Source organism: Orbicella franksi, chromosome 7, assembly GCF_964199315.1.
Source record: "Orbicella franksi chromosome 7, jaOrbFran1.1, whole genome shotgun sequence".
Taxonomy (NCBI): Eukaryota; Metazoa; Cnidaria; class Anthozoa; order Scleractinia; family Merulinidae; genus Orbicella; species Orbicella franksi.
This window is the reverse complement of record NC_138151.1, coordinates 8,078,194-8,102,700: the sequence shown is the minus strand read 5'-3', so window position 1 is coordinate 8,102,700 and position 24,507 is coordinate 8,078,194. Positions and strand designations below refer to the sequence as shown.

Below are 24,507 nucleotides of genomic sequence, written 5' to 3'. Positions count from 1 at the left end.
CTTTATTGATTAAATAAACTTGTATTGAATTTTTGAAAACAGCCCTAAGTAAAAACGCGCGCTGATTGGTTAAAAATCGTATTCCTATTAAGCAATTAGATTATGAACTCGAGATTTCTATTTAAACAATAGAGTTTTTCTGTCGAGGAAGTATCGGCTGATAGTTGCCTCGCGGAAATTTGATGTTCTCAAAACAAATACTTTTCCAAGAAGCGAAGCTTCGAGGGCAAATATGCTAGTTTTAAGAACATCAAATTTCCAAGGGGCAACAATCAGACCGATAGTTCCGAGACATAAAAACTCTATTGCCTTTATTATTCACCACTAAATTTTCTTCCGCGCGCCAATTCAAGCTTCATAGTGAATTATTTGCAACTTTTTTTTAGATGAAAGCCGTGAAAGCCAAATGTAAAATTTGAAAAAGAAAACAGACAAAAACCCACTTAATACAATTTAAATTGTTTATTTTCCTTAAGCCCGCTTGTGTAGACCTGTTTACAGCAACATTTTCGCGGATGAGTACTATCTATCCGGGTATTTTCCTCGGACGGGCACTATGAGCTGATAATGTCTCTCCGCAGATAAACACTATCGCGTCACGTGATGAACTTAAACCAATAAGAATCAGAGAAAATTTAGTGGTGAACTATCACGCATACAAATCGAGAGTAAATAATCTAATTGTTTTAGTATTAATCTACTAGTCGTTCAAAACTTTATCAAAATCTTCTTCAAAGACACTTAGAAAATGCCAAGAAGCGTTCGTCATTTTGTTATCAAGGGAACACTGCTACGCTGCTCATTATCTATCACAGAATATAGGTGAGTAGTGCACCCAATCAGAGAACGGCATTCGTGATAGAACGCTAGTAGATTTATACTAAAACTCGATAGAAACACGGTACATATTTTCTATTTCTTAAATATTGTATCTACCAATATAATGTTAATACTGGTAGCACTTTCCGTTCTGCACAATTGGTAATGTAGGTTATATATCCTCACCTGAAACATTTTTAGTGATACCAACCTTTGCAGTTGTTTTCTGTATTCTTTGTTATTTGTTTATCTACATGTACCACTCTTAGCCTTGTACTAAGAGGCATTTTGAATTTCAGAGCTAATTTGTGGCCTTAAAAACGGAGTATCCGGATATTTTTGAATCCGCAACTTTATCTTTCCGGATACGCTTCCGTCCACACGCATCCGACGAATTCGGCAGCGAATCCGGATATTTTTTAATCCGCTCTCCAGAGTGGAAAAAAAATAAATCCGCAACGAATCCGATAACGTGTGGACGGTGAATCCGGATATTTTTTAATCCTATGACGTAGCAAAACCGTGTCCAGTCTCTTACCGAACAATAAACCAATATGGCGGCAAAACGTGTAGGCCTAGTTCCTCTAGAGTGAATCCGGATACCATCGGATGCGTGTGGACGGGCGAATGCGATTTGAATACGCTACGTGTGGACGGGGAAATTTTTGAATCCGGAAAGAAAAAGTTGCGGATTCAAAAATATCCGGATATGTGTTGACGGGGTCTTAGAGACGCTTGGAGCGAATCAATCAAAATCTCTCTCGCGCTAAACACTGTCCGCACGAATCTAAGATGGCGGCGATGGCGGAAAGATGTCCATGTAGCAGCAACATTAATGGCAGCAGTGACGAAACGCAGAGGAATTTTCTTTGTGTTCACAATCTCTCGGCATTATCTCCATCTTGCCCAAAAAAACATGGTACACGGACGTCACGCAGATGTACCGCTCACAAGAGACCAGAATGTAGTATCTAAATATCAAATGAATATCTAAAATTGTATTTATTCAGCCTGCAAACGTAACATATCAAGAATCGAAATCTAGTTTGATCCTGCTTCACAAATTGCCTGCTAGGAAGTTTCCAGCTCTTTATTAACTTCTCTTGAGAAATAACCGTTCAAAAAATTATCCATCGTGGCATATATTGTGAACTTTTTCTCGCCTATATCGCACAGCTTACGGTGACCGCTGACCGAAGACTTGCAGGCCCTGGCAAAGAGGTTGCTTTTTCAGATAAACGTTATTACATTATAAAGCAAACGGACGTCGATAGTGAGCTGATTAAAGTTTTCGATGTTGTTATGCCAACTTCGAACTATTTAAAAGGCTTTCCTTTACACCTAAAATTTGGACCATTTGGTTTGGAATAGATAAAAAAGTCGGGTTAGAACATTAACTTAAACTGCAAAGAAAGAAACCCCTTCAAGGTGGGTTTCTTGCCTTCTTTCTCCTCAGTGAGATGATAAAAGTCATGTAACTGGGTGTGTACAGTTTGATCGGAAAATGTCATACATACATTAATTTCCCACTCTATTACTCTAAATGAAAGGCGCTTTTCATGATTCCCTTGTGCACAACATCTTTGAAGATGTTATGACTCGAAACTGTCTCAGTTTTAGAAGACTACTTTGGCAGACTCTCAAAGAAATAAAGTTTCATAACGTAACATACATTAAAAAATACAATATTTAGAGAGGAAGCCACGTTACCCTTAGCTGGTTTTCATGCAGTTCGTTTAATTATCCTGGTTGCTCGCACTCACTAGTTTAGGCATGAAAAGCAACAATAACAACAATGACAACAACAACAACAACAACAGCAACAAAAATAGGCAACCAATGTCTTCGCCAACCAGGAGTGACGTCAGGAAATGCAACTTGGTGTGGTACTGCACCATCATAATTGTAGCTTTTGGTCATTGTATTTGCCTGGTAGTCAGCAACTGGATTTGTGGCTAAAAGTCAAAGCAGAAAACATGACAATGTAATTCACAATTCACTGAGAGAACCTCATTAGGATATGAAATTAAACGAGACACTTAGTACGGAAACCTGTAGAATAACTATGTTTTCGGTCAGGGTATTTTGCGATTGTTTGAATACATCAATAAGCTATTTTCGATATATTAGCATTCGAACTTGGCTACGAAGCTTGGGGAACAAACAAATCAATTATTCATCCCTCAACCTCCATACGATTTCTTTTGTTTTACTTCCCCAAGCCTCGGAGCCAAGTTAGAATTGCAAGATGTCGAGAATGGCCCATCAGTCCATAGCACTTTACACTGAAAACTGTTTAAATTTGCAAAAGGATACAGCTGAATTTTGAAGCGAGGCAATCTCGAGTTCTTTCATAACCTCATTTTAAACTGTATTTTTTTGTACAACCAGATTTACGCCACCATGTCCAGCTGCATTGTAATTGGAGGGGGGGGGGGGGGGAGAGGGGCTCTTCATGTCACTATCAGGGGTGCTCGCCGTACTTTTAAGGGTAAAAGATCGTAGCTTGTTACCGCTTAGGGGAGCATCTTAGTAGTTAGTTCACTGGTACTGGTATTATGTTACCACTGCAGGCTGTATTTCACTAATGCATAAGCCTAAGCACAAGCATAGCTATAAGCAAGCGAGGAAAGCACAGCATAAGCATAACAACCGCATACACAAGCGAAGGATCAACAGCATTCTCGATACCAGCTCATTCGCATCAAGTAAACGTGTGGCTCTAGGGACGAGAATGGACAACAGCCCTCCTCAATTGTCAAACAATATGGCAGAGTCCGCCATGTTGTTTACGATGCATTCGCAGAGGTCTGGGCAAAACTAAGTTATGATTGGCTGACTGTCTTGTACTTATGCTTTGTGCTTACGTCATCGCACAGCCGTTCGCACTGCGACATAATTACCGGCATAGACATAAGGAGAACGAAAAATGTTTGTTTTCCTTTTGCTTATACGTATGTTATATCTAGTTATTGACGAAAAACAATTAAGAGTACCTGCCCGTAAAAATCAGACAAATTCTTAACTTCGCGGCAAGGGTCGAAAATTCGATTTCGCTCATATTCTTATGGTAGATAGGCTAGGCCATGACAAAAACTACTGGATAGTTTTCTCGGCAAAATATCCTTTTATTTCAAAGAAATATGCAAATTACCAAACTCCGTTAAAATCGTCATTTGACGCACCATTTTATTAAGCAAGTTTGAGAGCCTCGCATGCAAACCCGCATCATTCTTCCGTCTTTAAAACACTCAAATACTTTTATGCAGTGTTTAAATGTGTACTGGGTTGGTTTTCGGGAATGTTGCGTTGTCTTTTTGGGTGCAAAATAATTAAATTTCGAAGACATGTATTTCATTCACTTAAAAGTACTACGTGTATATAATTAATTTTCACCATGTGTGAAACCTTCAAATGGATTAAGCTTCTGGTGGTTGAATCGCAGAAGGATGATCTACAGATTCCTGTAAAAATTTCTTTGGGCAAATGATTGTGAGCGACGCGAGAGCTTTTCGAAGTACGTCAAAAATGCACATATTTGACCATTCGTCGTCAAATTTCAATTTACGGGTTAGACGTATATTTTAGCATGCGCCACATGACTTGACCTATAATAAGTTGAAATAGACACAGAGCTGATAATTTCGAAATGTTCTAACCTTATTTGTTGCAAAAGGCAGGTCCAAAGCCGATTTGACGTGTTTCTAGTCGATCTCTCACCATTCGTCGCACACAAAGCAGAAGTTTGCTTTTGTTTACACAAGGTTAACGTCCGATGTACATCGCCAACTGTCAACCTATTATTGGTCGAATATCATGAATCTGTGACCATCTTTCTGCGCATATGAACATCACTGCATCTAAGTCAAAAATGGTTGAGTCATTTGTAGATAGTTGCTTGCTTTACACTGCGCCAAAATAATACGTTTGATCGATTGCTGACCATTGCTGATAGCGTGTCGGCGCAGCCGCAATCTTACAGCCGTTATTTATTCGTCACGCAATGCTGTCACGGCATATGCTACACATTTTGATCTATTTTGTATAGAGCACTCTCAGGATAAATGAAACAATTTAATCATTGTTCATCTGTTTATTCATATGTATAATAACATGTGTATATTTATATAATCGTATTCTATAGTGTACTTGGCCTAGGTCCAAATCACGTTTGTTGTACGTTTTGATGTTTCAGACAACAGCTGATAAAGCTAGTGCCTGTACTCACTAGAATTTTAAAAAAATCGCTATGAAACAAATTTTATATAATAATCCAAGTAATTCTCGCATTTTGATTGGTTCTCGCCCATGATCTATTAGAGGACAGACGCACGATTGACGTCATCATTTCAAAGTTTTTCCCTCTGTGTTTTGAAATGGCGGAAAGTTTTGAGAATTTAGATCATGTTTTACATGACTGGGCAAAAGATAAAGTACAAAAAAGTCTTGTCGAGGCATTGAAAAGGAACGAGAAGCAAAGTCTAGCAGGAAGGAGAAAGATAAAGCCGTTTCTTTTTTAGAAAATGACTCAGAAAAAATACTCGAGCAGTCTGAGTCGGCAGTCGAGCGAGACTAAACCAAACACAAAGTTAGTCTTGGTAAGCCGAGAACCATTGCTTTATCTCGAATTTAACAAACCCAATAAACAAAATGTTTATGAGATTAATTTATTTAAAACACTGAACTTTTCTCAGTCTCAAAATAATTGTTGACACAGTGATTGTCTGGAATAAAACATCAAAACCACTTCTTAAAATCAGTTAAAATAAAGACATAACCTTGCTTTCCGATGCGAACGTTCCAGTCCGTTTCAGGGCGCAACAGCGAGCAAAGTATAGCTCACTACAGCTCACGGCCAACTGTATCGCAGCTAAAAGCTGTCTCCGACACTATTTCAAACTGATTTGAGAATCACCAACCACAGAGGACACGAATTTCCACCATTACCAACGCTCCTTTCATTCAAAACTAGCATCGAATGGCCTCCAGGTTGACCGCAACCGCAAGTTTTCCGAGCGCAGTTTTTCAACTCCTGCAATATTCGAGGCAACATCCAAGCTTTTCGGATCACAGGGCTGCTCTGATGACAAAACCTGACTTGACTTATCCAGCATTTTCTTTAAGATTTGTGGATTTCGCGGATCAACTCTGCTTTTGCTGTAAGTTTTCATTCCACGAGAAGCGACGCTCGAGATCAAGTTTGACAGTGGCGTGATTTTCCTGGACCAATTACAATTCTTTCCTACGCATAGCAACCAATGTGATTGCTTCAATTTGTATAGACAACAGATTACGTCAAATGGCTTTTTTCGTGTTCGCCAAAGTGGGCAAAGGGCGGTTTTCGAGTTATGTTGAAAGATTTTGAAATAAGAAATAAGCTCTATCTGTAGTAGTTTGTTTCGTTACTATATAAAACAAATAGATTCCATGTTGCGGTGCGTCTGTTCAGTAATAGATCACAGAAGACGTCATCTGTGATCTATTACTGAACAGACGCACGGCAACATGGAATCTATTTGTTAAATAGATCAATGAAGCAAGAACTAGCTGAAATAAAAATAGAAAATCGCAACGTGTCTAATTCGTGAGAAAAACAGACTAAATTTAATTAGTAATTACCTGAGTAAATAGCCCTGGCCATGCCATTTTATTTGGCGTATTTTGTTTGCCTTGTGGCGAGGCACTGGTATGTTTGTAACAGGAACTAGAGGACTGTTGTTAATACAGTCCAAAATTATTGTCAGTAAAATATTGTAAATAAAACACCTCTTGACCGGTTACCTCCGCGGCCACCATTTACCCCTATTAAGCGGCCACCCAAAATTTAAAAACTTTGTTTTGGAAAAGGCGATGGCAGATAAGAGTCTGAAATTGAAGGTGCATGACGAGTGATAATTCAAATACACGTCGATCACGATTGTCTTGAATTGACTCCATGTTCACCAAGAAATTTATAACCCGATAGTGAAAAATTAAATGTTCAAGGTACACCAACCTCTATTTAAGCGGCTAGCCCCATTAAGCGGTCACCACCCATTTCCCCGGGGGTAGCCCACTGTATTACATGTAAACCAAAAATAATTGCACAGCGCGAAAAGACCTAGGTATGAGTTTAGCGTTACAGTATTACGCAGGGCATGTAGGTACCGGTGGTCGAGTGAAAGATAACAACAGGGGTAATGGTAAACTATTCATTCTTCTCATTTCTTGATTTAATCTCTTCGTACTCAACACGATTGTGTGCTCCCAGTGGTTCCCAGCCTTACGGAGCCTTATGTATTAGGATAGAAATAGTCCTACCCCTATCCCCTCAAATGGGATGACAGCATTGCGTGACGAACAAGGAACCGCTGCAAGCAAGTATTCAAGCCATCAAACCATGACGATCAAAACGTAATATTTTGGTGTAGTGAAAAGCAAGCAACTATCTACAAATGACTTAGCCGTTTTCGACTTAGATGCAGTGGTGATCATATGTGTCGAAAGAGGGTCACAGATTCATGGTATTCGACCATTAAATAAGTTGACAGTTGGCGATGTACATCGGACGTTGTGTAAACAAAAGCAAACTTCTGCTTTATGTGCGACGAATGGTGAGAGAAACACGTCAAATCGGCTTTGGACCTGCCTTTTACAGCACATGAGGTAAGAGCATTTCGAAATTATCAGCTCTGTGTCTATTTCAACTTAACATTGGTCAAGTCATGTGGCCCATGCTAAAATATTCGTCTAACCCGTAAATTGAAATTTGATGAGGGACTGGTCAAATATTTGCATTTTTTACGTACTTCGAAAAGCTCTCGCGTCGCTCACAATCATTTGCCCAAAGAAATTTCTACAAGAATCTGTAGATCATCCTTCTGCAATTCAACCACCAGAAGTTTAATCCATTTGAAGGTTTCGCACATGGTGAAAATTAATTATATACACGAAGTACTTTTAAGTGAATGAAATACATGTCTTCGAAATTTAATTATTTTGCACCCAAAAAGACAACGCAACATTCCCGAAAACCAACCCAATATACATTTAAACATTGCACAAAAATATTTGAGTGTTTTAAAGACGGAAGAGTGATGCGGTTTTCCATGCGGGGCTCTCAAACTTGTTTAATAAAATGGTTCGTCAAATGACGATTTTAACGGAATTTGGTAATTTGCATATTTCTTTGAAATGAAAGAATGTTTTGCCAAAAAAACTATCCAGTAGTTTTTGTCATGCCCTAGCCTATCTACCATGAAAATATGAGCGAAATCGAATTTTCGACCCTTGCCGAGTTATTTTCCATTTTTATGGACAGGGACTCTTAAGGTCTTTTTTTTCTCTGTCAAGGAAAGTACGGAAAGTCCCATTTGCAGAAATGTCTGAACACTTTTGTTCCTGATTGAGGCTGTCAAGAAAACATTTTTTAATTCACGGACAGTTTCGTTGCGATAAAAGAGACTACATTGGTGTAACTTTGGAGTGAAAATGAACTCGAAACTGGCACCACAAAAGATTTGTTTTTTAGAGGCGCTTATCAAAATTTCTGATCAGCTCTTGCATGTCGGTGTTCCCACGGAATTGCTTATGTGATATCTAGCAGCTGCTCTCTCTCCTTCCCTACAATTTAAAACGCAGTCGTGGTACTTAGCTACTTTCCGCGTCTATCCTTACAGTTCCGACTACATTCTTTAAAAAAATAATAACAAATAAATGACGCTTATTTGATTAAAGACAAAATCTGTTACCTCCATAACTAGGGTTCGTGTGACCCTCTTTCGGCTGCTCTCTGGCGAATCTTGACCGAGAGTCACTGTTATATTTCGGCCGTGAGTTTCCCGTGGCATCGACGTTCTTCACTGTCTACAAAGTAGATTAACCTTTGTTAGGATTCGCCTAATTCCTTCCGACCTACTCACTCCTTCCTCTCTTCTGTTCCCTCTAAATGTAAGTTCGATCATTGATGGTTTTTTTTTGTTGTAATAAAGGCAATTGGCAAAAGACAAAAAAACTTGCATATGCAATACCAGTTCAAAACCATGAAAAAGCCTGATTTTTCAGCAGACAAATCAAAAAACACTTTTTAGGCTAACTTGGAAAAATTTAGGTTCTTATTTGTAGGTGGTTGTGTACTGTAACCAAACATGATCTGTAAAAACAATTCAGTAATCAATTAAATAAAATAACATAAAAAATCGATTTAAAACAGACGCTCCGGCTAGAAAGTGAAGTAACTATTAGAAAATAGTCTGGTAGTGCTTACCTCTCGTGATGTGATGATAGGTTCTTCGGTTTTAGCCTGTGAGGGTACTGGTTTTGGTTTTGGCTGATATTCGAACTGCTGCCCTTTCCTGTTTGGATCAAAGTAATGCAGCAGCGCTTCTTCGTGGATCTTTCGGTGTTGTTTGTTCCAAGAAAAGATAAAACTTTTTCTTCCATCAAGGTATTCCTCACTGAACTGTGAAGCCACTTTCCTTCGAGCCCAACGCGAGATCACAGTACGTTCCTCTTCCTCTTTATCTCTGTAGTGATCGTCTCCACCAATCACTATTAACACCCTGCCATCTGGATAAGAAAAATAAGATGTAGATTCTGTAATTCATAACGAATGACGGTTTAAAAATGGTTTTTAAACATTCAAAGAAAAACTTCGCACGGCGAGGGAGGGAAAAAAAATACTGTATCTAATGCTACAAAAAGCGATATTATTTCTCAGAAAAGTAAATATTCATCAATCCCTCGACCTTGATATGATGTATCCTTTATGTTGTTGTCAGTTCTTAATTCTTGGTAACCCCTTGATCCTCGTACCCAAGAGATAGCTTAGGTATTGAAATCGTTTGTCAAATGCCATTCAAAGAATAAAAACCCCTTCTTGATCTGACAACGGTTCTTTGAAGCAGAATAGAAGAAGTGTTTTTCAAGCAAAGGAGTTCGTGTTGAATAACGATTTATGTACGTTTACATGCGCCATTATCTACTGCCAGCGCCCTTTCCCGTACATCACTTTGCAATGTAAATCAACAACGAGAAATTGTCTCACCACGTTCTGCATTTCACGATAAAGAAAGAACCAGCACACAGACCCTCACCAAAAAACACGAAAATAACTCAAACATTACCCCCGAAACAGCTTCCGCTTCGGACGAATAACAATCGATCCGCATTGTGATAAATTTCGAAAGCGAAAGTCTTCGACTCGGTCTTACAGTTCCGTTTTAATTCGTCTCTTTCGGTCTTTTCTTGAAGGAATACCAAAAAAAATCTCTAACTTGAAACGCTTTGCCACATTTTGTCAATTCCCGAGTGCTGAGTAGTTCTCGTTTGGGGAAGATTTCGACTTCTTATACTTCCCAAACTTCCGCTCCGCTCACCTGTAGCCTGCAACAATGCTCTGTAGATCTTTGTGTAACCAATACCAGCGTTGTCTTCGTTGATTGAGAGACGGGATTCCTCCGCATGGACGACAAAAATTGCAAAATCCATCCCTACCTGAGGAAGAATGGTTTCGCAAAACTTTGGCATTTCATTCACACCAAAATAGCGCTTGTCTGTTGAGAACGCAAAGCCATGTTTCTCTTGCACTCCTATTAAAAATCTTTCCACCGCATCCAGCTTATAAGTGCCATCACAATTAAAAAGGCCAACTCTCTGACTCAACTGATTCGCCATGTTATGCGATTGCTGTGAAATTTTTCTTAAACGGCTCAAAAATGCCCTATTGCTTCGAAGCGCTTTCCGAGAAACCTCGATTCGTGACGTTGTTTACAACAAAATTAGTCACGCAACGTTAACCCATATACCATGGATCTTTTAACGGTGATAAAATTCTGCATCAAGATTAGCCATCTTAATGGGAAGACAAAGAGTGTCAGAAGCTAAGCTATTTTTATGGGAGTCCGATGGTAAGTAAGTTTCTTAAAAATTGAATTCTGAAGAATTTATGAATCGGCGTCGACAAAATCGGGATCGGACCGGACTGGATCACGGATCGGATCACGGATTGGATCACAGAAACAAACAAACAAACAAACAAACAAACAAACAAACAAACAAACAAACAAACAAACAAACAAAAAACAAAAAACAAAAAACAAAAAACAAAAAACAAAAAACAAAAAAACATAAAAACAAAACAACAACAACAAAAAAAGCAAAGTTTTAAAGAAAAAACAATCCAAAACAAAAATCAAATCGTTTTCAAGATAATAATAAATAAAAAATAAAATTGGAAAACTAAAATATGTTAAATGAAAACAAGAAATGTTGCGTTACAAGCCAGTCTGCGAGACATAATGGATGGCGAGGGCCTCGAGCTGCCGATGGATCAAGGTCGTTTTCTGTCGCCAGTCAATCTGGAAAAAGGCCAAATTATGTCCTGATGGATGATGGTGGGAAAGTCGAATGCGAGTGTCCTCATTGGAAAGCAACTAAGACTGCTTTCATGCCCTGAACGTTGCCGAAAAGGAAGACGAGCTCGCTATCTACCTTACCTGGTATGGTAAGCTAAAGTTTGCCAAAAAGCGGAATTTGACCAGCGCTGCCAACTTAATTGTGAAGAAATCAACCCTCGGGAACAAAGGGAAGCGCCCAAAAAGGCAACGATCAGGTAAACCACTATCCACTACTCTCTCAGAAAACACCAACCCGCAAGTATAAACTTAAATGGCTAAAGGACACCAAGGCCTTTAAGTGCTACGGCTGCAACTCTGCCATTCGAGTCCTAGGCGGAATTCCCGATCTGCCAAATGATTTAATTGCGTCCTCTCATGAGTATAAGTCGTTCATTTCGGGCCCACGCATTACGCATTAAACTGTAATGAACAGGCAGATGTAGTTATATTTGAACGTTAGCTGGCTCGAAGCTTGCGTGAACCTCCCATGCTCGCTTTTGAAATTGTTGTTAATATCAGTAGCTAATTCTTGGCTACATTTACGTGTCATATGTGAGCGTTACAGTTGGCGTTACAATTAATGAGAAAACTTACGTACGAAAGTTCAAGGACATGACTTGCTTTAAAGGAGCTACGTCACGGTTCGCGCATCTTGAAAAAAATTAGCCTAGTTTTTTCAAGTTCGTCATTTGCACTCCTTGTTAATCTTTGCCATCCTTAACGATCGTCATTCCGTTTTGATTTGTTCTTTCCTGTTTAAGTGTTTTCTACACTAGAACACGGTCATTTCAAGGTTTTATTCTATTTAAAGCACGGGGTGGGGGGGGGGGTGGGGAGGGGGCACTGTCATTTATGGGCTATACAGGTATGTGCCGCTGTGAAGGGTATGGTTTTCAAGCAGTTTACTCTAGGATAGGATATATAAATCAGAGCGTTTGGGTCTAGAATAGGGTATAATATTTCACAAAACTGACTGGTTGGTTGAAGATTTTATCTAAACTAAGGAAACCAAGAATTGCCAGTCAAAATATAAAAAAAATCAAATCGGCAAGTTTAAATTTACGCAAATCAGCCTCAACAGTGACGATAGATGGGGGGATTTGGGAAGTTTACTCTAGTATAGGATAGCAAAATTCAACTGAACTAGCTCTGGTATAGGCTAAGGGTTCCAGGGTCCCAGCGGCACATCCCCACCCAGATTTTCCCAAAGTACCCCCCCCCCCGTGCAGGCTACTGCTTCTGGTGTTGCTGTTACTGCTGCTGCTGCTACTACTTCTACTACTACTACCACTGCCACCACTGCCACCGCTGCCACCGCTGCCACCGCTGCCACCGCTGCCACCGCTGCCACCGCTGCCACCGCTGCCACCGCTGCCACCGCTGCCACCACTGTTACTACTACTACTACTACTACTACTAGTACTACTACTAATACTACTGCTACTACTGCTACTACTACTGCTACTACTGCTACTACTACTGCTGCTACTGCTACTACTGCTGCTACTGCTGCTATTACATAGGCACGCAAGACGTGCAAGAGTTAGTTTTTGGTGTGAATTAAAAGCCCTACAACATAGGCACACAAAGCGTGCAAGAGTTATTTTTTGTGTGTGAATTAAAAGACCCTGGATGTAGTTCGATTTAAGTTCGATCGACCAACAAAATTGACTTTGTTCACGGAAAGCTTCAGTGCCCGTGCATTCCCATTTGCGCTAGAGTCACCAGCCTTTGAGGTCGTGTTGTAGAGTCTTGTGCAATATATGCAAATACTTCATGTGCCTTGCACACTTTTCAACTAGGATACGGTGGGGCACGATCGGTTAATGTAGCAGTGCTTCATTTAATTTGACAATGCCTATTGTCTGCATTGGAAATTTGCTTAATAGTAGACAGCGAAAGTCCTTATCTCATAATTATGCCATAGTTTTAACATCCGTATTGTACATAATTTTTAGAGGGCCACTGGTTTGTTAGTATTTTTATACTATTTCAGTGCTACCCTCTTTAAATAACGTCTTTACTTACTTACTTACTTACTTACTTATGTAGTGAAAGAAGAACGGAGTCTGACGATAAAAGTCTAGTCTGTTATTATTCGATCAAGGCTTTTCGGGATTATTTTGGATTCGGCCAGCGTAAACATTTTTGGATCTGTTTTGTGATTGAATTTAAACTACTGGACTTCTCCCGGCCTAAATTCTATAAGATGGTCTGGTTAATTTACAACTAGGACTTTCAGGAAACATCGTAAGTCAATTTTTCCTCAGAAGGATTTTATTATCTACATATTGCCATTCGCAATTTTCCATCCGCATTTTGTCATCCGCATTTTATCATCCGCATTTCATCATCCGCACAGACCGCATTTTATCATCCGCAATTTTCCATCCGCCATCCGCCACCATCCGGTCCTCGTTTTACAGAGACCCCAATGATTCGTCAGTTTTAATTGAAACTACTCGTGCGTGAAAAACAAAGGTGTCAAGTTACCATTTGAAACTAACAATTAAGAATATCTCGTTACATTATTTTACCAGCGACAAAAACAAATTTAAAAACTCCAGCAGAGAAAACTACTTCAAATGAGTATCTCAGTATTGATTCCAAGAAACGTTTTAACGAGAAGACAGTACTACTTCGTGAACAGCGCTACTTAGGGACCGTTCATTTTTTATGAGGGACGGGGGGCTGGTGGGATTTGGGAAGCACCATTTAAAAATCGCATGACCCCCCCTCAGCTTACCAATTTTTTCACATGGCCCCCCCTTATAGCGGTCATTTTTTGGGATGACCCCCCCCCCACAAAAAAAATTTGAACAAACAACATTTAGATTTCAACTTTTTTAACATTTCTTTATCATCCCCCTACTTCACGTTATTGTGCTCACTATGAAGACAACATTTACAATCCCTCTACTACAGGGAGCTGTTGTTTAAAAAACAAATCAAAAGAAAGAGAAGTCAATTTCGGATCTCCTAGTTATGGCTCGCCCTGAGCGTGTGGCATTTGGCCTCTCATTGGCATCTTTCTCATCTGAATTGATGAATGCAAGAATGACGTCACTTGAGTCATCTTCTCCCCCAGAGTCAATGGCATCACTGTCATACTCATCATTGTCACTTTCAGCCGTTTCACTGCTGTCAGCACTTGCCCTGTTGTTATTTTGTGTCAATGTCCTTGCATTTCTCAGTGTTGGTTGGCCAGCTCTGATAAGACTCTTCTGCTGCAAGCATGAATATCTTACAATTGCCTTTACTTTTTCACTCTTGCTGCTTTTCAAATGCTGCTTCAGCCCGTGGTGGTTCAAGTACTTGTTTAGTTCTGGAATACGTAGCTTTTTAAGCTTGGTTAGATCTTCGCACAACTCAGTCCAAGGATAATCCTCATATGATTTATCTTTTGCGTCCTTACTTAACTTTGCCTTTTCTTCTGCTCTCTTTTTCCGTTTAAATTCCAGCACTTCAAGATGCTGAAGATAATCCACCACAAACTTTGATTTGACAATAAACTTACCTGCAAATAGAGCAACGCTCTCTGGGTCAGATAAAAACCAGCCTGCCACTTCCATGCTCTTTCCTCGCTTGGACCGTTGGCTGCCAGTCATCTGGATCACGCCCTTCTTTTGGGGTCTTCTGGTAGGAGAGGTAGCGGTATTCCGGTAGGCAGGAATGGTCAGGAACTGGTTTAGGGTATCTTTCTACGGGTGGTCAGTCCATTCACAACAAAAAGAACAAATTTTTCCTACCTTTTCTTGACAGGACAACTTTAGAAACTCCCTGTAGTTCTCCCCCTCCTCATAGTGCTCATTCATAAACTTCTCAATCTTACGGAAGTAACAGTGGCCTGGAACAAAGTCTTTCCTTGCGCCTGCATTGTGATACTAAACCAAATACGAAGTGTTGTGAAAAAACTGGAAATCTGTTGATGTGTTGTGTGAAACACATTCTTACATTTAATTTACAGATGTCTTTATTTGGAAGGTTTTTACCTCTACTCTAGTGATAGGCATGTATAAATGTTGCCCTGTGCAGGTAAAACAGAAAGCTGTTGAAGTACAAGAAGATGAGCCGGTAAGTGTTAATTTCTTGTCAATGTTCCTATTTTTATCTGGACATTAAAAACGCATGTATGCTTCACTTTTATAATGAGAAACTTCTGTATTTTCCTATTGTAAAGATAGCACCTAAAACTGTTTGAACATTTTTAAAATAGTATGCGTCTTTTAATATATCGTTTGACTCAGGTCTACATTTCACTACACGAATACAACATTAAATGGTTACACGAACCATGATCATTCAATAATATCAGTTCAATATAATAAATTAAAAAAATCGTCTTTCCTTTTCTGGTAGGTCACTAGTTCCTCCTCTACTGATGATACAACCATACCTCAGGGTCTCCGGAAAACAAGCCTTGGCTATATTGTTGATCCAATCGGGAAAAGAGCGCATTACTACATGAGCATCATGAACGAGGCTCATTCCAAAATGCGCAATAATGACGAAAGCGACGAGTCGTTTAAGAAAAGGTTTGCAGCATAACGATCCAGGCAGTTTGACATCTTACAAGCGAAAGAAGCAATCTTTCTAAGTGTGGTTAGCTGTTCAGAAAGGGCGAGTGAGTTTTCCATGCCAGGGTACCAGTTGAAGCCCAGTGATGGAAGAAAACTGAACTTCTCCATCAAAGAGCACAGAGCAATGGTGGAAAAGTTGAATGTCATATTGAAAGATGTAAAGGAACACGATTCCACACTCTTTCAGTCCAATGGGCTTGCTTTAAAGCAGGGCGAAGAATTTGCCCACAGTTTTAATGTAAAACAGATCAAATGTATAGAAGCTAAGTTGACAAAGGTCACGCAGGACATGGAAGCACTAGAAAATAAGAAGAGCAATTATAACAGCATATTCAAGGGCATACTCAAACAGCAAATCAACAAAAGGAGAAGGAAAAAAGAAAACCGCAGAAAGTCAAATGAAAGAAAGAGGAAGCTGACTGAAAACAACGTCCAACGAGTTTATGGAATCTGTGTTGGAAATCCGCTAGGAAATGATCTTCCACAATGCCTTGTGTACCCTCCTAGAACGGCCGTCCCGGAAGAGTGTATTAAAGTTGAGGATGTTGCCACGTCGTTATTTAGAGGAGATGGGCCATACATCGCACAGCTCTTGGAAGGGAATTATTTCACCAATGCTGCAAGAAGCAGAATCACCACCAACCTTGAGCAGGAAGTCAGAGATTATGTTTACACCTTCATGTACCCTGAAGAGTACACTCTGACGGAAAGCATTGCTGCTTCTTGCAGCATTGGTGAAAGAGACTCCCATAGCAGCACAAGCGGCGACGAAGAACTCGACGACAGCGAAGATGAAGATGAGTGCCAGTGAAAGTTGCATTCGAAAATAACAGTGTTAAATACTTCTTTTCAATAGCTACAAATGCTTTTTGTCGCCAAACGTTTTTTTTAAAGCAGAAGGAAAGTTTGTAATAAATTTGTATCCTGCCTTCTATGTTTATTCTATAGCAATTTTTTTGATATTCAAACATTATCCCATTTTAAAGTTTTACTAAAATATTTCACGTGAACCCCCCTTTTTCCCTTATTTTTTTGGGATGGCCCCCCCTCGAAAGCCATTTTTTTTCGCATGGCCCCCTCCCCCCCAAATCCCACCAGTCCCCCCTACCTTATAAAAAATGAACGGTCCCTTAATTGAGACGCATTCACAAACTGAAACATTTTGCGCAAACATAAATGGTCTGGACTTAATTCTTTTTTCTTGAACTGCACGTAATGCAAATGATATCGATGGGAACTGACCTGGCGAATACCATCACTGACGAAAACCCCCTCAATTCTGTACTAAAAACAATTGTTCCTGTACTAGAAATCACTATGTTGTCGAGCGGCTAAAATTTCAAGTAATCTGAAAAGCAAAGCCTTGATGACATGTTAGTGTATACCAACGTCTATGATTCCTCGGCTGATTATAGAATTTTGAACTCTTTTGAAACCCATCTGCAAAGTCCAAAGCATCCAAATATCAAATGAATATTTTAAAAATCTTTATTCAGTCTTCAAACGTAACATGTCAAGAAAACTAGTTTGATCCTACTTCACAAATTGCCTGCTAGGAAGTTTCCAGCTCTTTCTTAACTTATCTTGAGAAATAACCTTCCAAAAATTATCCATCGTGGCATATATTGTGAACTTTTTCTCGCTTAGATCGCAGAGCTTTCGGTAACCGCTGACCAAAGAATTGAATGCAGGCCCCTGCAAAGAGGTTGTTTTTTCAGATAAACGTTATTAAATTATAAAGCAACCGGACAGTAGTGAGCTGATTAAAGGTTCCCATGTTGGTATGCCAACTTCGAACTAGATACTTAGGGACCTGTCCATTAGATCTCACATTTGAACCATTTGGTTTGGAATAGATGAAAAAGTCGGTTCAGACCACTAAATTAAACTACAAAGAAAGAAGCCCGGTTAGTTGCTCTCTTTCTCTTCAGAAAACTGATAAAAGTCGTGTTAAGTGGCCTTCTCACGGTAAAGCAAAGTTGGCAAACTCGTGTTGGCAAACTCAAGTTGGTGTGTGTAAACGGCACAAATACAGTCCGCAAACACGTAGGCAAACTCTTAGCGACAAATAGAACTTGCCTCTATTCTCGCCAACTTTTTCACCAACTTTTTCGTGCTGGTAAACTCGCATCTGACGTGTGAACGACTGGCAAACATGGCTCTATTCACGTGATTTATTTGCGTGACACTTCACAAAATGCCGGACGCAATTCAAGATGAACATGACGCCATTTTTAAATTTATCGAAGAGGCTCACAGTTGTCCGGCTGTGTGAAACGTTTCATCTGTAGTCTACAAAGATACTAAAAACAAACGAAAGAGAATGGAGGAGCTTGTGGACAAACTGAGTTTCGTCCAAACCTTTCTTTTTTTTCCACCGCTTTCTGTTTCTTCTCTTCTCTTCTGTTCACTATTCTACGTGAGTGCAACTGCACTAAGCCCGTGTTTTCACGAGAGATGTTTACTTTGATTTTGTTTTAACTTTATTGAAGTGAAATTTTTAATCGAGTAAACACAGTAGCAAACCTCGGTAAATGGCGGCAAAATCAAAAGTAAGGCAACCTAGGTTTGTCGACAGTTGAACGCCTCATCAGGCATGGTTTAGCTCAGTAACCGACGGTAACCGAGGAAAAGCAGACGTTGTCGTGTTATCTTGGCAGCAAGTGTTCGCGCGTGCAGCGTGTAAAAAGAGAAAAATAGATAAAGATTCCTCCTAATGTAGGTAGGTTTCAAGTCAACGGGCAAAAGCTAAATAAACTCAAGTTAGGCAAAGAAATCCCGGACTGCTGTTTCATCGTCCAGTGCCGTAAGCGTTTCCTTTCTGTGAGAAGCTCAGTAGCTTAGTAGCAGTGTACAGGCAGGCGCAACTAGAAGAAGACCTACCCGAAATAGAGAGAAAAAAAAATCATAATTGCGGTCTATGGAGAAGAAAAGCAAATGTTACAATTTAAAGCCACCCCTTAATAGGAAGAAGTAGCGGTAAACATTTACATAGCCCGGGCTCCGTGGCAGATGCCGTTTCAGGGCTTTTTCCGGGAAGAGGTTCAGCGAGATACCAAAATTTTCTTTCCACTATTCATCTATAAAGCTTTACATTTAAGGAGAGTTAGGCTCGACATCACCTCAAGCAAACTTACAACGATCTGCGTTCGGCATAGGGGTAAAGTCAAATTTTATAATTTTCCCATAGTTTCTGAGCAACATTGCAGCACTTGCGCATGCTTTCCGAGAAAACCTCAAACCGTCCGTTATATGCGGTCTACCGTTAGTTTATTAGTTTCGTGTAAACAGCTTCTCTAAAAACTGCGGTTTAGTTACGAAATCTCAGTGAGCAGTAACCGTAGTAAACCTCTCATGAAAACACGGCATAAGTCGGCCATGTTGCAAATTACCGTGTGTTGTGATTTGACGCGAGTTTGACGTGTGAAACGAGTTTGCCAACTTTTTGAAGTTTGCCAACACGAGTTGCCAACTTAATTTTGCCGTGTGAAGGCCGCTTTACTCGATTTGAACAATTTGCTCGGAAAATGTCGCGCTATTTTTAATTTCCCACTCCATTGTTCTTAATGAAAGGGACCCTCTATCTTGTGCGTAACATCTTTGAAGGTGTTATGATTCTGTTTTCTGATTCTGTTTTACAATACTATTTTGGCAGTCTCTCCAACGAATAAAGGTTCATGACGCTACATAAATAAAAAAATTACAGTATTTCGCCTGAATTGGTTTTCACGCGGGTCCTTTATCTTTATTGCTCTCACTCTGTAGTTTATTCAGACAGAACAACAGCAACAACAACAATGACAACGACCACGACAACAACAGCTACAACAATAGGCAACCGATTTGTACGCCAACAAGGAGTGACGTCAACGACATGCATTGTAATTTCGCCGTTTCCTTGACTGACAAAATGTACTTTAGCATCATATGCTGACCCATGGCGCTTCCTCAGATCTGATTTGTGTTTTTCAGAAGGCTGCCAGTGGTCCTCCCGCCACAAAACGTCCTTTGGTTCGTAAGAGATCTCGCCATAACGCATGCGCGTATCCAGCAGCATTGTATTTGCAGGGTAGTCGGCAACCGGATAGGTGGCTAAAAGTCAAAGCAGAAAACCTGATAATGTAATTCACAACTCCCTGGTAGAACCACATAAGAATATAAACTGAAACCTTAAGAATAACTTTGTTTTTAGTCAGAGTATTTTGCGATTGTTTGAATACATCAATAACCATTTTCGATATGTTAACATTCTAACTTGGCTACAAAGCTTGGGGAATAAAACAAAGGAAATTAAATCAATTATTCACCCCTCAACCTCGATACGATTTCTTTTGTTTTATTCCCCCAAGCCTCGAAGCTAAGTTACAATTGCAGTATATCAAAAATGGCCCATTCAATAGCACTTTCCACAGACAACTGTTCAAATTTGCCAAACGATACAGCTGAATTTTAAAGGAAGGGATTATCGGGTTCTTTCATAATTTCAATTTAACCTGTTTTAATGTATATCCAGATTTAAACGCGATTTAATAAACATTAGGAAAACAGCATGTTCACGCAGGCTAGGGACTGTCTTGCTTCCTGCATGTTCAGCTGCATTGTAATTGGGAGGGGAGAGGGCTCTTCATGGCACTATCAGAAGTGCTTGCCGTACTTTCAAGGGTAGAAGATCGTAACTTCGTTACTGCATATTATGGTACCTTAGCTTTGGAGGCTGGTGTGTTTTCATGCTCATGGTTATGCTTAGGTATGCTTAGGTATGCTTTAGTAAGAAAAAGGCCTCCTGGGAACGTTCTAGACTCAGCTGCCAATAAACAGAAACTAAAATCATGCACGAAAGTAGCTGAGACACTGCCGGAGAACAAACTTCCTCCCTTCAATTACAATACAGTACAATAAAAATTTTATTACCACTCCACATGGGGGCTTTTCAGTACTAATACATAGAGGATATTACACGGTGGCGAGAAGATATGAATTTTATGTTCGAGTGGCAAGAACATAAAATTCATATCTTCGAGCCAACGTGTACTGTTCTTTTTATTATATGGAGACTAAATATTGAAACCAATTCAACAAAAGCAAAAGGCGGGAATCGTGACGCCATTGAACGATACGACACTCACAAAGGTGACATACGGAAAATACGCCACTCCCGGATGAAGTGGCGTATGGAATCTACGAGTGGTTTAGTTCCCAGTAAAACACTCTTCTCCATATAATAATATTAAATAAGTTACATTAAAATTAAAATGAAATAAATCAACGTACCAAGGAATTATAAAAATGATATGAAATTAGGTAGAATTATGTGACAATATTGTATTATGAAGATAAAAATTCACGTAAGAGTTTACTTCGTAATCTTCGTTTAAAAATAGTCAGTAATTGTAATTTGTCCTATCTACACTCCTCATATTTTGCCCCGCTCTCTTCTTTCTAATGTTGTCATCACATGACAGACTGACAGAGTCGACGAAGCCTGTTTCAACATTGATTGGAGTTGGGGAGTGAGGGTTTGGGTGGCTATTTACGAAAAAGTTTCTTTCTAGCACGGAAAGTACGGAACGTCTCTTTTGCTGAAATGTCTCGACACTTTTGTCCCTGATTGAAGCGGTCAAGAAAACATTTTTCTTAATGGCCGGGCAGTGTTACTTATCACTCAGCGATTATATTGGTGTCACTTTCGAGTGAAAATGAACTCGAACCATGCCCCACAAAAATAGTTCTTATAGAGCTGCTTTTCAAAATTCCTGATCAGCATCTCCGCCACTTTCATATATACCGGAGTTTTAACCGGAATTGCTTTTGTGATTTAAAATTTAAAACGCGATCGCCTCACTTCGCTTCTTTCCGCTTATCACATTTCGACAACATTCTTCAAAACATTCATTAAAGACAAACTTTGTTACCTCCATAACCAAGTTTCCGTTCCTCTTTCGGCTGATCTCTGACGAATCTTGGCCGAGGGTCATTGTCAACTTTCGGCAGTAACTTCCCCGTGGCATTGACGTTCTTCACTGTCTACAAAGTGGATTAACCTTTGTTACGATACCTCTAATTCCTTCCGACCTACTCACTTCTCCCTCTCTTCCCTTCTCTGTAAATAATGTAAGCTCGATCACTGATGATTTTTTTTTTTGCTCTAATGAATGCAATTCTAACATGGCAATAGGCAAAAAGCTGTAGCTTTTGTTCTCTTTTCCAGCGCCTGTGTTTTTCTTTTGCAAAAGAGTAGTAAAGTTAGCACCCACCTTTAAGAACCTAGTAATTAAGAGACTGTAGGCTAACATTTTTGACATTTAAACTCGCATTTAAACCAGAACCCGTTGAGCCTAAAAATTGAAGTAGGTTGATATTTAGGAAATATGTTGAGGTCTATTGATGATAAAGAACCTGAATTAAATCACACGATCTAGAGCATAATGTATACAGTATTTCCTTAAAATGTACATACAGGTAGTCTCATATTCTAGGTGTAACTATAAGTTTCCTATCAATAAGGACGGGACCAAACCATTTGCATATGAAATACCAATTCAAGACCATAAAAAGCCTAATTACTCAGTAGATACATTAAAGGAGACTTTTTAGGTGTACTTGGAAAAATTTAGGTTCTTATTTGTAGGTGGGTGTCTACTGTAATCAAACATGATCTGTAGGTGGCATTAGGCAAAAAAAAAAATATAAGAAATTGACATAAAAACAGACACTCAAAAGGCTGGAATTTAAGTGAGTTAACTAGTAGAAAAATAGTTGTATATAGTTCTACCTCTCGCTGGATGTCTTTGACTGCTGGCTTTGGCTGATATTCGAACTTCTGCCCTTTTTTTCTTGGATCAAAGTAATGCAGCAGCGCTTCTTCGTGGATCTCTCGGTGTTGTTTGTTCCAGGAAAAAATGAAACTTTTTCTTCCATCAAGGTATTCCTCATCGAACTGTGAAGCCACTTTCCTTCGAGCCCAACGTGAGATCACAGTACGATCTCTTTCGTCTTCATCTGTGTAGTGCTCGTCTCCACCAATCACTATTAACACCCTGCCATCTGGGTAAGAAGAATAAGATGTAAATTTAGTAATTCATTACAAATGACGGTCTAAAAATGGCTTTTAAACATTCAAAGAAAAACTTCGCACGGCGACAGAGGGGAAAAAAATGCTGTATATATTGCCACAAAAAAGCGATATTATTTCTCAGAAAAGTAAATATTCATCAATCCCTCGACCTCGATATGATGTATCCTTTACGTTGTTGTCAGTTCTTAATTCTCGATAACTCCTTGATCGTCGTAGCCAAGATATAGCTAAGGTACTGAAATCGTTTGTCAACTGTTATTTAAAGAATAAAACCCCTTCTTTTTGATCTCATAACTATTCTTTCAAGCAGAAGGGAAGGACTGCTTTTCAAGCAAAGGAGTTCGTGTCGAATAACGATTTATGTAAGTTACATGCTCCATGTCAGCGCCCTTTCCTGTACATCACTTTGCAATGAAAACAACAACGAGAAATAGTCTCACCACGTTCTGCATTTCATGATAGAGAAAGAACCAGCACACAGATCCTTACCAAAACACACGACAATAACTCAAACATTACCCCCGAAACAGCTTCCGCTTCGGTCGAACAACAATCGATCCGCATTGTAATCAGTAAATTTCGAAAGCGAAAGTCTTCGACTCGGTCTTCAAGTTCCGTTTTAATTCGTCACTTTCAGTCTTTTCGCCAAGGAATACCAAATAATATTTCTATACTTGGAACGTTTTGCCACATTTTGTCAATTCTCGAGTGCTGTGTTGTTCTCGTCCGGGGAAGATTTCGACTTCTTACACTGCCCAAACTTCCGCTCCACTCACCTGTGGCCTGCAGCAATGCTCTATAGATCTTTGTGTAACCAATACCAGCGTTGTCTTCGTTGATTGAGAGACGGGATTCCTCTGCATGGACGACAAAAATGGCAAAATCCATCTCTAGTTGAGGAAGAGTGGTTTCGCAAAACTTTGGCATTTCATTCACATTAAAATAGCGTTTGTCAGTTGAGAACTTGAAGCCATGTTTCTTCTGCACTCCTAATAAAAGGCTCTCTACCGCATCCAGCTTATAAGTGCCATCACAATTAAAAAGACCAACTCTCTGAGTCAACTGATTCGCCATATTATGCGAATGCCGTGAAATTTTCTTAACCAAATCCTCTATTCTTCTTTTTCTTATAAACCGCTCGAAAATGCGCTTATGTTTCGACGCGCTTTCCGAGAAACCTCGATCACGTGACGTTGTTTACAGCGAGGTTAGTCACGCAACGTACCCATATACCAAGTACGACACAATAGACCTTTGAACGGTGATAAAATCCTGTATCAAGATTAGCCATCTTGATGGGAAGACAACAGTGTCAGAAGCTAAACTGTTTCAGTGTATGGGAGTCCAATGGTAAGTAAGTTTCTTAACAATTAAATTCTGAATAATTTATGAATAGCCAAGTTACGGTGCTGGACAAAGGAATTGCGTTAGACAAATCAATGCAAAGCTTTCCAAGGCCTTTTTTCCCAAGAAAGAACGGTGTGATGTCTTCTACACTCTTTTTTTTTTCTATCAGAATATATTTTTTAGAATATCGAGGCTGAAATTTTTTACGAAATTTTAAGAATATTTTAAGAATAAACCCGAGGATGAGATTTTGAAAAGAATGTAATTTTGCGATAAGTAAACAAAGATGGTAAATTGTAAGCTCCGTCGG

The 24,507-nt window shown here is 39.5% G+C and overlaps 2 protein-coding genes across 2 annotated transcripts; both read right to left on the bottom strand.

Annotated features, from left to right (window-relative positions):
• Nucleotides 1–1,726: 1,726 nt before the first annotated feature.
• LOC145493358 (uncharacterized) lies at nucleotides 1,727–24,032 on the bottom strand. Its single transcript, XM_081472820.1, has 5 exons — nucleotides 23,986–24,032; nucleotides 10,176–10,485; nucleotides 9,065–9,366; nucleotides 8,550–8,664; nucleotides 1,727–2,774 (listed from the first exon to the last, which is right to left on the bottom strand). The coding sequence occupies exons 2-5, from the start codon at nucleotides 10,471–10,473 to the stop codon at nucleotides 2,587–2,589; spliced, it is 903 nt and encodes a 300-aa protein (XP_081328946.1). The 5' UTR covers nucleotides 10,474–10,485; nucleotides 23,986–24,032; the 3' UTR covers nucleotides 1,727–2,586.
• Nucleotides 17,111–24,022, bottom strand: LOC145493352 (uncharacterized). Its single transcript, XM_081472814.1, has 4 exons — nucleotides 23,627–24,022; nucleotides 22,548–22,819; nucleotides 21,688–21,799; nucleotides 17,111–19,867 (listed from the first exon to the last, which is right to left on the bottom strand). The coding sequence occupies exons 1-4, from the start codon at nucleotides 23,922–23,924 to the stop codon at nucleotides 19,542–19,544; spliced, it is 1,008 nt and encodes a 335-aa protein (XP_081328940.1). The 5' UTR covers nucleotides 23,925–24,022; the 3' UTR covers nucleotides 17,111–19,541.
• Nucleotides 24,033–24,507: the final 475 nt, after the last annotated feature.

What these genes read in the sequence shown, in the direction of transcription:
- LOC145493358 (XM_081472820.1), bottom strand. Translation starts at nt 10,473, where the DNA reads ATGGCGAATCAGTTGAGTCAGAGAGTTGGCCTTTTTAATTGTGATGGC. An exon ending in AGCATTGTTGCAGGCTACAG is followed by an intron (nt 9,367 to 10,175) that starts GTGAGCGGAGCG and finishes TTTCTTATCCAG; the next exon opens with ATGGCAGGGTGTTAATAGTG. An exon ending in CACGAACCCTAGTTATGGAG is followed by an intron (nt 2,775 to 8,549) that starts GTAACAGATTTT and finishes TTTGACTTTTAG; the next exon opens with CCACAAATCCAGTTGCTGAC.
- LOC145493352 (XM_081472814.1), bottom strand. Translation starts at nt 23,924, where the DNA reads ATGGCGAATCAGTTGACTCAGAGAGTTGGTCTTTTTAATTGTGATGGC. An exon ending in AGCATTGCTGCAGGCCACAG is followed by an intron (nt 22,820 to 23,626) that starts GTGAGTGGAGCG and finishes CTTCTTACCCAG; the next exon opens with ATGGCAGGGTGTTAATAGTG. An exon ending in TCAAAGACATCCAGCGAGAG is followed by an intron (nt 21,800 to 22,547) that starts GTAGAACTATAT and finishes TCCACTTTGTAG; the next exon opens with ACAGTGAAGAACGTCAATGC.